A 15,614-nucleotide genomic window follows, 5' to 3' on the forward strand; every position below is an offset into this window, starting at 1 on the left:
TGAAAGTCTCCAGTCCTGTTACCAGTGGCCCGAGCCAGCCAGTCTCCAGCCACACCGTGATTTTAAAACCATGTTTCTGCCAACACCAAGATGTGAAAGCTCTCTCAAACTTCATTATGAAGTGAGGAGAGTAGCATGAGCCAGACTGGAATCTTGGCAGCAGTTCTGTGACAGGGAAGCAGCTATAGCTTTAATTCTCAAACAAGTGAGGACTTCCCAGGGCATGACAAATGGAGAGCTCAGCTGTCACAGCCTACCACCCACCCTGAGTTCCCTGATACTTGCAGCTCAGTTCAGCATCGTGCAGATCAGGTATGTAAAGGGGGCCTAGCTTGCTAGCTCAAATTGGCTTTAACGCTTCTCCATTCTACAGAGCATCATTCCTCCCCTCAGCCATAGCACAGTACCAAGGTCTGCCATTACTTATCTCACCACAGTACATTATACAGAATTCTTACTGGTATTCCAGGAAGGAGCAAAGAAAACTCCTCTACCAAAGCATAACCACCAATTCTGATAACCATTCCTTTTGCATTTGTATTTCTCTCACACAGTGAAAAACCTATAGAAAAAGATATCTGTTAAATATAAGCCTCAGAACAAAAACATGTGCAAAACACAACGGACAGGGAAATGAGGCTGGTAGAAGAATAGGAAGACCTTTCCCTTGGATGTCACCCAAGCCACAAACAGTGGCATAGAAATACTACAAAACCACAGTTAGAGGTTAGATGAGCCACAACCTGCACCTTCTTCCGTCCCACACACCTGCAGCATGCACAGCTGCATTCAGTACAAGGCTTCTTAACAGAGAAGCAACCTACAGCTCCACTGCAAGAGATATCATTTACCAACACATTTGCTGAAGCTCACTGTCAAATTCAGAGATTGAAGCAGCATAGGAAGAGGAACCCAGAAATCTCAGCTAGCAGCCACCACTATTACTAGCTAAGAAAACAACTGGGAAGTCAGGAACACAAGCTTTCCTTCCAAACTGCTTTCCAGGCAGTGAGCTCAGGAATCAATCTGATGGCTCTATCCTTGCACACCTGCATGTTCATCATAGACAGATTGTCCATACTCCGAACAAGTTAAAAAAAGCACTAATTCTGCACATTAGAAAAAGATTAGAAAGATATTGGTAGTACCCCTAACTTCTGGGGCCCAAGGCCTGATTTACAGACATGATATAAATGTAAATTGTCCTAAGGAAACTCAGAGTGCTCTGAAATCAGACTTCTAATTTGTTTGGTTGCATACGTAAATCTTGAAATATTTGGTTGTTCTGGAGAGATGGGAGCTTGAAAAAAAAAAAAAAAAAGTATACCCAATGAGTCCTCTTCACCAAGGACTATCATAGAACATATCTGACCCCCAGCACCACCATCCTCAACCCCCAACCAGACCCTTCCTAAAGGCAGATGTAATGCTGGCAGTCAGCAAAGCATCACAGCCCACTGGAATTTGCTGTACTGCAGAAACATTCTCCCTTTCCACCTCTCCCCATCTGTGAGTGATGTTCAAGACTGACAGATGAGCAACGTCACGTTTGGGATTTCAGTGGCTCTTGTTGAATAACAGTGGTCAGGTAAGGCCAGCCCTGTACAAACCAGCTCTGGGTTTCCAAGTTAGTCTCAATATTCTTTGAAGCCAGACAGCGCTGCACAGACTAGAAGCTGAAAGGCTAAAGTGAAACAGGGCTGTGTGACCACTGGCTGTGGCAAAATAAGATAAAATAATTAAAAAAAAAAAAAAAAAAAAAACCTCATAGCCTCACTGGGAACATTCTTGTTTCTAGCATGAATCAAGCAGAAAAGGAGGCAGAGTATTTCACCACAACCTGAAGAACTGTGTTTCTAGAGGTGATATGTGGATTTTTACAGTAAAAACAGTCTGAAGCAGAACTTTGTCTTATAACTCTCTCTTTGTCTTATAAAGTCTGTAGCAGTGCATGATCTGTCAGGCTATTCTCCCACTCAATTCCTGAGATAACATTTTACTGGCCACAATAGCCAGAAACAAAAGTGACATACTTTGCCCTGTCAGGGTACAGCAAGAAGTTGTCTTGCTCTCAAAGTCTTAAGCCACAGTAAGGCAAAGGAAACATTGCAAGTATTGGTCCCATGCTGTTGGTCAAGTGATGCTACCTCACCTGAAAGATAAGCAGTCACAAGTCACTGATCCTCTGGCAACTGAACATAGCCTCAAATCCTTGCCTAACCTCAAGGAGAACAGCACCCTAAGCATGACAGGATCATGCATCAACCTGCAGCTGCTGCAACAAAACGATTGCTCAGAGGAAGGGTTACAATTCAAATGCCTGGGTTTACTGGCAGCTGGGTGCAACCACAGAGGCAACAAACCTGGTTCAGTGGCTGGGTTGCCATTGAAACATCAAGACTTTATCTCTTCCTTCAGACAGATAAATAGCATGCAACATCTGTAAGTACATTAGGAGCCTTGTCCAGACTGCTGGAAAGTTGCCCATTCACTTTGTAGCATAACAAAGCAAAGGCATATCGAAAGAGCACCAAGCCATAGCCTCTACAGCACTAGGGGAGAGAGTTCAAGAGCAGAGATCTGCAGAGGGAACGTCTCCAGCCAAGACTGCTCCAAAACAACTCAGCACCCAAGCTAAACAGTGTGGGGTGGAGGGCAAGAACAGAGCAGCTCACCCATCCCAGCCAAGATGACAACACTCCTGCAACAGAAGTACAGCTAACAGTTTCTCAAAAGCAAATGAGCAGAGAGCAAGGAGACCGTACAACCAAAGCTGCAAGGCTGGGGATCTCACAGATATCCCCGTCAGATGCTGTACCCTCAGCTGCAGTTTGTGCAATAAGGAAAAAGAAACATAACGTGAATGAATGGGAGACAGGAAACAGATTAAATCCATGTCTGGACACAGTGATGTCTGCCTGTAAGCAGCGTCTCTCTAGCAGAGAGCCCCTCTCAGCTGTCACCACGAGGCTGAGAGATGCCTTTTTATTTTGGCTGGCGTCCCTTTTGCTAGTGAGAAGCCTGATAACGGGTGCTGGCAGAATGAAAGCTCTCCCAGATATGGTTGACTCCCTGCAAACAAGGAGATGAAAACAGTTTGTTTCAAGTCACAGCTGGGAGACATATGAAAAAGCCAAAAGAATGCCAATAGCTTACTGACGTTTTGTGTTGCTTACAGTCAAGTGTAAGACTACGTGAATCTGACCATCTCCCTTTCAAGCTCAAGTGACAAATCTCACAAACAAAAGAACAGGAGAAGGGCCAGAAGGTCTGTACGTGCATCCTTTAGGTAAAAGGGAAACAGTACAGAGACTGAAGCAGGGGGGCCTTAATTTAACTTTCTGCTCTGATGAATGCACTGATCACCTTCTGTAGGCTTTTTGAGAGACCTGCCCAGGGAAGTCCCACAGTCTGCTGGGCTGGTATAAGCTTGCCTATCCCTTCCAAAGCAGTTTTCTGCTGAGAGAGGAGGAGATCAAATATATCTTTTTCTCTTAACTCCTGTTAAGAGAACTGTTCTACCAAGCGAGATACTGAATACAAGAGGAAACCCAACTGCCTTGCAACAACCAAGAATTTCTCATTATACTTGGTAGTTCCCATCCAAAAACAGGAGATAGCTTTCACTTGAAACAGGAAAGAGCATTTTCTAAAAAGATGTATTCACTTCAGTAAAGGAGGGAAGAAGCGCAGGGTTTTTTTGGTGCATTTTTCATTTGTTTTTTAATTTCAACTTGGCTCTGAGACTAAAGAGAGCCTGCTATCCTCACATCCCTAGGCACTAGCATCATGATACACAGGCAACAGCTCGTGCCTAGGAAGACCTCAGCCGTACAACGTGACTCAGGGTTATCAAGATTTGCACACACAAGCTGCACCCCACAATATCCATCAGTTTCAGTGGTTGTTTTTCATTATGTTATCAGAAGACAATTGCCTCAAACTTTATGTAATGTACTGCATAATTAGAGCAAGTTTTATATCCAGCCCTTAGAAAGGTACTATTCACTTTGCTTGTGTCCTCCCACTTGTAAATGGAGCAGACCACTAGCATCCTTCCATCTCTTCTGGGAGGTTTCTTCCTGATGATCATCATCGAGAAATGCAGCTCCTCCAACAGCTGAGCTTTCACCACCAGGATCTTAAATAATAGCTCCAGCTTCTTTCTGTGGTATTTTCACACAGAAAAATGGGGAAGTCTGCTGCCACTCTGCATTGTTTCCAAACAATTGGACTCATCAGGCAAGTGAGCCAAACTACATTTGAAACTGTAAACATTCCGTGAATAACAGTGTCACAATGGCAAACAACTCTTGAAGTCTCTGTGTTAGCAGCAAGAGAACCAATGTATATGAGAAACTTAACCACAGGAGCCTGCAGAAAGGATTTTCACCAGCAACACGATCAATTGTTTGGTGCTTGTGAAACTACAGTTATGTTAACAAGGAAAAATATGCAAGATTTTTGGCAAGTTTAGGAGACAAGGTGAAAGCTCACAAGTTTCTAATGACAATTATGTGTGCAAAATGTCTGGGAAATTAAAAAGCTTCAACAGAAGTTTGGCCATGACAGTGTAAAATATTAAGTGTTTCAACCACAGTCTTGCATAAAACAAGACCAAAGAGACACCAAAGCAGATACATTACAAGTGAAAAAACTTAGACTGACCAACGGCCAAGGAGAAACCAGATAATCAACTGTGGTAACTGCCACATGGAAAATGTGAATTCCAGATGAAGAGAGACACGAGAGCAGATGGGTGCATGCAGCAGGCACACAGCCTGAGAAAGTGGAAGTCTCTGGGCACGCATGCATGCTGGTAGTTCATGTTCTCATACTGGCTTATTGACTAAGAGGACCCAACTCTCTGGCTGAAATGGAAACAACAATAAAATGACTAAATTACAGCCTTGTCTACATGGGAAACTGTCATAGAAGCTAGGTGTAAATTTAGAGGACAATGGCCTTTTTGCATCAACTCCCAGATGAGTGTAATGTTAGCCTGCTCTGAGAATGCCTTTCTGAGAAGGCAGGGCCCAGCACCACACACCGAGGCAGCAGATGGGGACAGCTATTCCACAGTTTTGTCTTGGATCCTAAGACTGTAAAGGACTGGAAGGCCGAAGCAGACTAACAGCAAACTGGGCAGAAGTTGACTAGCTACCATCTCTAAGCCTTGTTTCCATTGAGGGAGAAGTGATGACATTGTGCTTTCATGAATGTCTCCAAGAGATACAGAGACACAAGAGAAAGAGGTGCTGAATGGGAATTAAGGACAGTATCTTCATTCATCCCTGACTGCAAGAAATTTGAGTAAAGCTCTCATGTATGTGATCAGTGTTAAAGACCCACATATGAGGTCTCAATACTAACCAGCTAGTGCCATCAGTCCAGCATCCCCACTGCTCAGTCTGAAAGATTCTGTGTTTCTTTAGCTGCAGGGCTGACTAACAGCAGACTCTTGCATGTGGTCATACAAAGTAATATTACAACATAAACTGTTTCACGCAGCCTCCCTCTACATACGCTTACATCCCTAATTATCCTGCAGATAACTCAATGAGTATTCCTTAGTTCTGCCACCATGAAGCAGAAGACCAATATCTGATCCATAGAGCTCGCTCAGCTCTGCAGTTCCTAAAAGTGGAGCCAGCATTTTGATGAGATGAGCAGGCAAGTTCACAAAGGCAACAGAAGACATGAATATTTTTACCTCACTAAGTTGGCACAAGGTCCTGGCCACCGGCAGCTCTGATAAACTCGCTGGATCACCGTTTCTGACCCATTCTGCACTTGACAGGAGACTGTCCGTGTAACCGTATAGTGACACCAATGCCTGCGGAGAGAAAGAAATCTGTTACTCTCAGTAAGGCAGCAAGCTCAAGCAGCATACACAGACTGCTTAACTAACTTAATTTCCTTTTATGACAAGATTACTCATCTAACTGACTAAGGGATGCCAGAAGATGCGATTTGATTTTAGCGAAGTTTCTCAATGTTGTCTTCCACAGCATCTTTCTGGACAAAAACCCCAGCACACAGCTTGACAAGCACACAACATGCTAGGTGAACAACTGGCTGGTAGATCTGGCTCGAAAGGTCAGGCTGGCAGCTGGTCACTACTAGGGTTCTCCCTCTGCTCTCTAGTGACAGCAATAGGACCCAAGGGAAGCACGGGGCTTTGGATGGGGAGGGTCAGGCTGGAGGTTAGGAAAGAGTTCATCAGAAAGCGGGCAGGCACTGGAATGGAATCTCTGGGGCAGCAGTCATAGCACCAAGCTGCTGGTGTTCAAAGAGACACAGGGTTTGATTTTCAGTGGTGCTGTGTGGATCCTGGATCTGGACTTGATGATCCCTGTGCACCCCTCCAACTCAGGATTGTTTTATGACTGAAGTAAAACCAAAATAACTGGGGGTGGAGTTACTGCCTCTGCCAGCCACAGCTCACCCAGCTTACAGTCTCCATTTCCCACTCCCCCTCCTCCTCCAAAAGCTGCAAAGAGATTCCCTGTTTCTGCCAACCTGAACCACAAGAGACCCAGTAATGCCTCTTGCTTGGTCCTCAGAGCCCAGTACATAATTAGCTCTGTAATTTATCATAAACAATGGGATTTTAGAGGAGAAAAGAAAAAAAAAGGGTCTTCCAAATCCCCCATTAGCCAGCTCCCATTGTAATGGACTTAATTTCATCCTGCTCATTATGGGATCACTCCCTGGCCACCTAGCATGCTGAAAAACATCTGAGTTGGAGAATTCTGCTGTTTGGTGGAGTTCACTGTCACCAGGGCTCAAACAAGTCATGCTGCTACCCTGGAGAGGTTACGGTCTAAAAATGGGCAACACAAATTAAAGGGAAGGGATGGACCAGAGAATTTTGCTGTCTCCTAAGGGAAGAAAACAGAAGTAAGAACTGTTCACCACATGATGTATGAGAAGGCAGCCGCTGAAGTGCCAGCCCTGGAGTCAGTACCCACAGATATTGTTTACCTTCTCATAGAAAGGCATTTTTTGGTTCAAATGCAGTGCTTGATGGGGCAAGGAAAAATAGGGTGCTTGTATTTCCCCCTTGCACACATCATTCATACTTGCCAAATTCTGGTTCACCTTTTTGCTTCTGTAACTGCAGCAGATTTGAGAGCCACTCTCTTACTGATTGGGGATCAGAACTGGGGTCAGCAACAGGAGGTGGAGGCACCTGCCTGGGTCCACAGCAGACAAGGCACTTGTACAAGCATTGTCCGCACTGAGAAGAGCCCAGCTCCTCACCCACAGTATGGCAACCATCCCCTCCCCCCCTCCATTTTGGATCCCCCTCCCATCTCTGTGGGAGGCTGCCAGGCTCCCATCTCCATGAATAGGAAGCAGGCATGCCAGTAGCCAAGCGCTGCAGATGACAACAGCCAAGGCAGGGCCAGCAGGCTGCTCCCCAGGCCCCAGCCTGATTGCATAAGCACCAGGGGATGGCGGCTTCTGCTCGATGCCATCACACCCAGCAGCAGTACAAGGCTCAGACACGCAGCTTTCCCCGCTGAAACTGCCCCATATGCTGCAAACCCACTCCCAATTCCAATGTAACGCTCTCTGCAGACTTGCAGCAAAGTCTTGGTAAGCCCCTTCTCTAAGATTCATTGAGATAAACCAGAGAAATGCCTTTTCCTCCCTGCCCCAGAGATTAGATCAAGTATTTAAAGAGTGAGAAGTGCTTAGGCCACCACATTGCCCCCAGTACATAGCTACTGCACTAAGGATACAAACCCTGGACTTCTGGATCAAATCCTACTGTATTCAAATGCCTCTAGTAACATCTACTTCATGGAAGCAAAGGGCAAAACTTCATTCCACCGAGTCCAAAAATAAGATTAATGAAGCCTCAGGTCACAAAACGACACCACATCCTTGAGGTGCAGCGCAATTTCTACACAAAGGTTAGGAGACAAAAACAGGAGGAAGAAGAGACTGGAGATGTGCTAACTCAAATTAATTTTTGTTCTCCTTGTTGTTTTGGGGTTTTATTTCAAGCCATGGTGCAACTGGCTCTCATTTCATCTCTCTGAGGCTTAACCACAGGGTGCGTCTCCAGTACAGCTGGTTAAGGTCTCCCCATGCCATGGGGACAGCTCTATGGATGGAGAAGCAGCAGCCAGAAGGTCTGGGAAAGCAGTGCTTCGTACTATTTAACTCAAGCACGTTTTTAGCACAGAGCTTACAGCTGTCAGAGGGACAGCACAGGCATTCTGCACAAGCCTCAGAATAAAAACAGGCCAAACAAATCACACATACACAGAATCTGACAGGATAATGGCAGGAGCACATGTCCTAAAGTGACGAGAAAAAACTCATGAACATGCAAGGAGGAAAGGAACTGGTCCAGTTGGAGGGGAAGAATGGAGCAGCATTTCACACATCAGAGCAAGAAGAAGCACGGATGCAACAAACTCAGAATGCAGCTACCACATTTTTAAACAGAGCACAGTCATTGAGGACTCATGGGCCTCTCCTCACATTAAGAGCATAGTCTGGCTTGCCAGCCAAATCCAAATAAATCAAATGTTTATTTACACACACTTTGTTTTAACTGTAGTGCAGCCTGTGTGCATGTGCCCCTCTGGCCTTCGCCCATCACAGAGTTTCACTGGGAGGAAAAACAAAGCTGTCTCTGCCAGGTCTTTCGTGTAGCACTTGCTGCCGGCAGGCATGCAGATTTCCTATTCAAAACAGCCCAGCACTGCTCCAGTCTGAGCTCCTAAACCTTTGTTCTACCTGGTCCTCAGAAGGAACTGCTCAGGCACACATATCCCTTCACAGATCAAACAAATCACTGCTGCCTTGGAAAAGCCCTTCTTCAGATTGAGCCTCACAGAACAGACCCTGTCCCAGTCTTGTAACAGAGCCTAGGACAGCAGTGGGGATCATGAGGGGAAACAAATGGTCAAACCCCGAAGTTTAGAGTACAACATGAATAAACTTCTCTCATTTCTTTACTTTCTGCCTCCCATAAACGGCATCACTTACCTACAAATGTAGCTTCCAGGCTTCTACAACAGCATAGGAGCAAGGGAGAATAATGATAGGAGCACTGCTAATCATAACATGTATTTAGGATTAGCTCAGGTCTCACTGTAGACATATAATAGCACAGTAATTACAAAGGAAAAGACAGACAGCGACCCACCCCCAGATTTCCCTATGCAAGCCAGAAGTCTGCAAGAGCAGTCTCCAGAACACAAGCAGGAATCAGACCAAGTGACGAAAGGCCCCATATCACAGCTTACAGAGATTATAAATGACCCCTTATATTACACACAGATGCTAGCAAGAAAGGTTTAGAACTCTCATGGCATACATCCAGGATGGCAGAGAATACATTACTGCTTATTCAAAGAGAATATTCCAACCCAGCAAACTAAATGATCCAAATAGCAGCTCATTTAGGGCTGGAGCTGTTGGATCTCATGCAAGCTCATCACCAACACTTTTAACACAAAGCCCTGCAGTGCCTCATGGAATTGGTCTTCCACTGCCCAGCTTGGAGAGTCTCAGTTGCTCCACTCTCCCCAGCTGTTTCCAAATGGATGCCTTCCTCTCACAGCCTATTTAATCCTTGGAAGATGTTCACAGACCCCTGAAGATCTGCAGATCACAGCCTGTGAGCTACTGGTTTAGAAAGTTCCAGCCCAATGTTAGAGACCAAGATCCCTCATGTTGATCATGGCTGCCAATGAGCCACTCCAGAGGGAACACAAGCATTGATACCAGTAAATATCCCACCATGCTTAATGCATAGGTTTGAGACAATACTGTAGGCATTGCAGCCTAAATAAAGGAACAAATTCAACAGGCTGAAAAATTGGCCAACAAAGCAACAGGCCAATTTGAGGCTACCCTGAAAACTACTGTTCTGAGCTTTACCAGACACACAAGAGAGTTGCCCGCTCTCTGCAGACTCAGCAGAGCCTGTGACACTGGCTTCACGTATCCGGACACTGAGGGGACGAATAAGGCCAACATCCAGAGCCGGCTGAGAGGGTCTCAGGGCAGCTGGATTTGTGCAGAAGGCTTGAGCTGCATCCTGCAGACCCTATGGAGGAAGCTATGTTCTACACACCCCTGCAGCTTTCAGAACCCTGCTCTCTCTCAGCCTTATTTGGACACGCAGTTCTCCCCTAGAAACTTACAGCAAGAGAGAAAATGGACTGTGGAACGTGCAGGAGCTCAAGGTAACAAATACTCATGCTAAATACTACAAGTTCCAGAAGGGCCATATACTCACGTATCAAAGCTATACTCCTAACTAACATGACTGAATTGGTTTAGAGCAATCATTTCAGATACTGAAACACACCAAACCACAAGCTTCCCCACTTCAGGCCACCTGGATTTGCACAGCACCATTGGGTGAGGCCACAACCCAAAGGATACATAAGGGATGCCCTCACCCACTGTAAAATCCCAGAACCATTTGCACTACATTTGGCTGACAGCCCCAACCCCCAAAACCACATCTGCTTCTTCCCCAGGCCAAGGCACTGGCTTTTCTCCAAGCTTAGACTCCTGTTGGTCCCTGGAGGGCCTTCCAAAGGGGGTTGTAAAAGAAAAGCCAACTGGAGGTTTCATTCTGCTGGACAAGTGATCACAAACTGAACTGTGTCAGAAACCACCGGGCTGAACTGATCAGGACTCAGCAAGCAGCCTGTTTAATCAAGAGCACGCAACTCGAAAAATCAAAGCAGCCACATTCTTGCCTAATCACTCCTTTCAGGGTGACCACAGTTCAGCTCTGCACACACAACTGACTTGTCGCCATGCCCGAGTAAGGACAGACCTACAGCATGCAGCACCAACCACACACAAGACTTGGTTTTTCTTTCGGCTGATGCTTTCACTGGAGTGAAGGACATGGCTGCAGCTTCCAACAGCCATGGCCTTACGGCCGGCACAACACAGCCCTACCAGCATGCTATGCTGCACTCTCAGCAACGTTAAGACTGAACAAAGCCATTGGCATTGCTGTAGAGCTAAGGAAAATGAAGACGTCATGTGCTCTCAATGCTTCCGATGAAAACACACCACAGAAAGCTTAAATCATCAAGTCTTAACCAGCCAAGAAGAAAGCAAAGTATTCCAGAAGGGGAAAAAAGAAGCATAAACAAAGCTTTCTACGCACAACTGCTTCATCAGCACCTGTTCAGTGCGACTGGGCACAAACCAACTCTCCCCACTTTCAGTCAATACTGCAGATGTCTCTCAACAAGGCTGGCATTTCTGATGCTTACAGTCTGCCCTAAAGCTTTGTGCTGTGTAAACAACTGCATTGAATTATCTTTTTGTTTCCATAAGGATAACACACTGTGTGTTATACTTAGCAGAGATCAACGTTTAGGGCACAGAAAACAGTAGGAGTGTTTTGATAGCTCGACAGATTTCCCCAAGTTTCCTCATAACGTTTTTCACTGGAGCTATCAGTTTCCCTGCAATCACAGAGAGGAATTTCAATAAAATCAGAAGGTCGCTGACTTTTGCTGGGAAAAAGTTGCCAATCTAACTTGATGAAAGCAAACCATGCCCTTTTCTCTCTGTAAATAGTACAGCATCCTCTCACTTTGCCAGAACGGCAATCTACAGACCGTGTGCTGCAGCCCACCATTAGCAGGGGTTAGCTATTTCTGTACTCCATCGAGTCCAGGAGCAGAAGCTGCCCTGTGCATGCCAAGAATGTTGATTCAAGGCCTGCCATGCTCTCCCTGGGCATCTCTTCCTGCTCCATACACTTCTGCCTCACCACAATGTTCCTCTCTTGTTCACAAAAGCATACCTCCCTCAAAGTGCTTTGACTCCCATTGGGATCAAGTTTACCATCTAGTTTGGTTGCCTGTGCTCAGATTACCCCTTGCTGCTGTGACCTGGCTAAGGAGGAGACACACAATCTCATCACACACCACTGGAAAGCTCAGATAACAATCAAGCAGAGTTTAAGCATCTCCTGTTCTCAGCCATATCTGAGCTCTCCACACATAGGTAGGTTTGGGGAGCAGAGGCTGTCATTCAGGCTGCTGACCAGAGAAAAGCCAGCTGCAGAATTCAGTGCTGGGCACCAGTCTCCATGAAATGAGGATGTTTAGAGCTGAGGGACTGATTTGGGACTGCAGATCTATGGATCACTGCTGTTCAATTCACAAAAGACTATCTGACAGAGGTGGCAGAGGCTGCATGGAAGCATGTGATGGCAAGCTTCATTTCAAAGCAGAGCAGAGCAGCTCTTCCATTACAAAGTTTTAAGGGGTCTGCAATCAGAAGACATGACAAGCCACAGTAATCTTGTTGTCAATACAGATGTTTTACGCATGCCTTACTCCCACTGAGTACTTCAGACATTAATAGAGGTTACTCTGACTCCTGCAAAAAAGGGAGAAAAATCTTTATAACAGTCCATTTGTTTTGGGAAATGAGTAAAACTGGACGATTGCTGGCGTTTCTGAAGCCAGACAGCAGCAGCCATTTGAAGCAGCATAGAGCCAGAGGCACGAACAGGAATAAGACAAGTTCCAGATCCCCCACTCTGCTGCGTCGGACAGACAAAGATTGGAAGGAGCTCCAATCTCTCTGCCCCCAAGTAAGAGTCTGAAAAAGAGGCTAGAAAAATAATTCTTGCTTAGCAAAATCAGACTGGACAATTTATCTGTACCTCCCAATTAGCACAGGCCTTCCCCACGTACCAATGCTAACTGCACTTCAAATACTCAGTTGCCAATAATGGTCTGAAGTTCTCCTACACCAAGGGGCTTGTCAGGCTGCTGAAGGGAGATCAGTCCCAGAGAAACCTTTACCTTAGGAGAAAAGCAAAATTCAGCCTGAACAATAGTTTTAATCTTCAGTCAGTCTTACAGCCAACTGCACTGAACTGTGCTTTCCTTGCTTTGTTGCATGCATGGCTGACCTTCCAAACAGCATTACCTCGGGGGCTGAATTCACTTCAGTTTGTAGGAAACAGCTCAAAAAAATTTTGCCTTAACCTTCTGCAGCCATTGAAGTTACAGGAGTTAAGGGAAAACCTATCCCTAATGGAATTATTAAAAGCCTAGGAAGTGAATAGCTGAACAGTACAGAGCTGCAGTGCAACTGTTTTGGTGACAGACCAGGATTCCCACTCCCCCAGGCAGCACTCAGCTTCCTCAGCCGTGAGACTGTCCTCTTCTCTTCCAATCCCCCATCTTATTCACACAGGGCCTTCCAGCCACCACAGGTAACAAAGCAGGGGCTCAGCAGATCGCTCTGCTCTATTACACACATTGGATTCATTGATACAGCAGATGAACCTTCTACATCAGCACCAACACAAACACAGATTATAGCAGATGCAGACGAGGACCTTAACAAGGTTGAACAGGCAGCATGGGAAATAAAGCCCAGCCTCAAAGACTGATAACGTGGTCAGTGCACACAGCTCTGTGCCTACACACCTGTCTATGCATACTTAAGGGGTAGAAGGGCTCAAGGAGGATTTCTGCAGCATGGAGTTCCTTTGATTTATATCTACCATCCCTCCATTTAAGCTATTGGCTTTTACAGGCATTCTTTCCGCACTGAACTCCTTCGCTGCTCCCACCCCCAAGCTTATCACAGTCAATGAGAAGACAGTTTCCAATGCTCAGCATGGGAGGGAAAAGGAAACGTACAGAAACATCCGTGGAATCTGTCTGTTAAATTAGACTGACTCGATGGAATTTGGCATCTGATATCCACGCAGCGTGGAAATCATGCACAGCTACATCCTAGGATATCATCTTTGCAACATAAAAGCTCTTTGAAACAGAGCCTTTCAAAAGAAGAACTTGAGTGCAAGCATTTTTGCACAGCTGGCTAACAGTTGCAGTCAGATCCCCTGCCTCCAGTACACCCACAGCACTGCTCTGTTCGTTCCTAGAAAGCTTAAACTTTGAGGAAGGAGTTGAAGGGAAAAAAGAATCCATAGGACCTTGATGAAAAGTACAAAGCTGGGATGTGTAACACCAACTATCCCTTGGAAATGCACTTAAGTTTCTAAAGAACACATCTGCATTTTGACTTTCCACCTGCCTCTGAAAATCCAATCGAGAACCAACAGTGACTCTGATCTTCATTAGATTATAAAGCTGGTTTTTAATCAAAATCACCATCTCCAAATTTGCACCAATATGTTCATTCAGAACTGATCTGACTTTGAAGTAGCAGGAGATTGATGAGATTTACGAGTGGAGAAGCAGGATGTTGACACACACCAGCTTGTTCTCAAGATCTCCTGAGAGAGAAGACTGTTAGGAAAACTAGCGCAGGGAATCGGCAGCCCTGTGACGGTGTTTGATACTTCAGGAATGCTCCTGATGTAACCACAGCCTCCTTCAGCATCCATAAAGCCACCACCCAGAGCTGTCAAAATCCCTTTGCTATATTTGAGAATGACAAAGCAATATTTTGTTCGATTTACATCCACCAAAATGGCCAAACAGTCCCCTGCATTTATGAGCTCATGTAGCTGGTTTTCAGCATCTCTTTCAAACTGGAAACAGCTGTACAGAGCCTGTATCCTGATGCAGGAGGATCGGATACAGGATTGAAAGGGATGTGCTCCCAAGTTTATTTTTCCCACTTATGTGCTCCATGTAGGCAGTAGCACATCTTTGTCCCTCCAATTCAGCCTTCTGTTGCCAAACTCACAGCACTTACCAGCAGCAATGAAAGCCACATGCATGACAGGAACACAAGGACTCTGCCCAGACGAGGCAGTGTTTTTCATTAACGTTATACTGGCACCAGAACCCACAAATTACAACCCGAACAAAAGGCAGTGTCAAAAGGAGAGCACTGAGTGTATCAAAGGGGAAAACATTAGGGTGGTAAGAACAAATCTTGGCTTTGTATTAATTGCATGATGTTAATCTGTCCATCTAATGTACATGTGCCAGGTTTTTCCCTACTCTGAACAGTGGAGATATGACTTATTACAGGTACACCCTTTTGAGAGCTAAAAGCAAAACGTATAGAAGGAGACAACCATGTCAGGTAAACAGATCCCCAAACCTTTCCAACAGCACTTCCTCCACCTGCTATCTCACCTTCTCTTTTCCTGCTCTGCAGTGCAATCATTTCATTCAATCCAAGTCTTGCATTTGTTCAGCAGTTTGCAGAGCACTTCATGAACATAGAGGGACTATGCAGCTGACCTTCCAAGACGAGCTGCCTATTGCATGATTGCCCATCACTGTGGGGAACTAGATTTAATGAACCACGGGGACCTCTTTCAATTCAGCATTAGGTAAGTGTGCAGGCTCAGCTTTCTTCCCCATCACTTCTGTTTCAAGTGATTGCCATACAAAGAGCTCAAGATCCTCGCTGAAACAGCTAAAGAAACAACACCAGCCACAGCCTTTCATCAAATGCAAGCTACAAGAAAACCCTAAAACTTTCTAATGATCCTAGTACTGGAAAAAGGTGTTAGAAATAAAAAAAAAACATCTTATTTATACTGCTTTGAGATCTCCCTTCTTCCCTTTCTGATTTGCCAACTCAGCCACTGCTGCAAAGCAACTGAAGCTTATGTGCCCGTCAGCCAGGATTTGCCTTAGGCCCAACACAGGGCT

General features: G+C 45.4%; 1 protein-coding gene across 8 annotated transcripts in view; it reads right to left on the reverse strand.

The window, feature by feature from the left end:
• Positions 1-15,614, reverse strand: part of COL26A1 (collagen type XXVI alpha 1 chain) — a 158,692-nt gene that overhangs the window by 131,508 nt on the left and 11,570 nt on the right. For all 8 annotated transcript variants that reach the window (XM_052688862.1, XM_052688858.1, XM_052688860.1 and 5 more), the window contains exon 2: positions 5,714-5,836. In XM_052688862.1, coding sequence (XP_052544822.1) covers positions 5,714-5,836 — 123 coding nt within the window. The remainder of the gene's footprint in view (positions 1-5,713; positions 5,837-15,614) is intronic.

Source organism: Tympanuchus pallidicinctus, unplaced genomic scaffold (genome assembly GCF_026119805.1).
Source record: "Tympanuchus pallidicinctus isolate F22 unplaced genomic scaffold, pur_lepc_1.0 scaffold24, whole genome shotgun sequence".
Taxonomy (NCBI): Eukaryota; Metazoa; Chordata; class Aves; order Galliformes; family Phasianidae; genus Tympanuchus; species Tympanuchus pallidicinctus.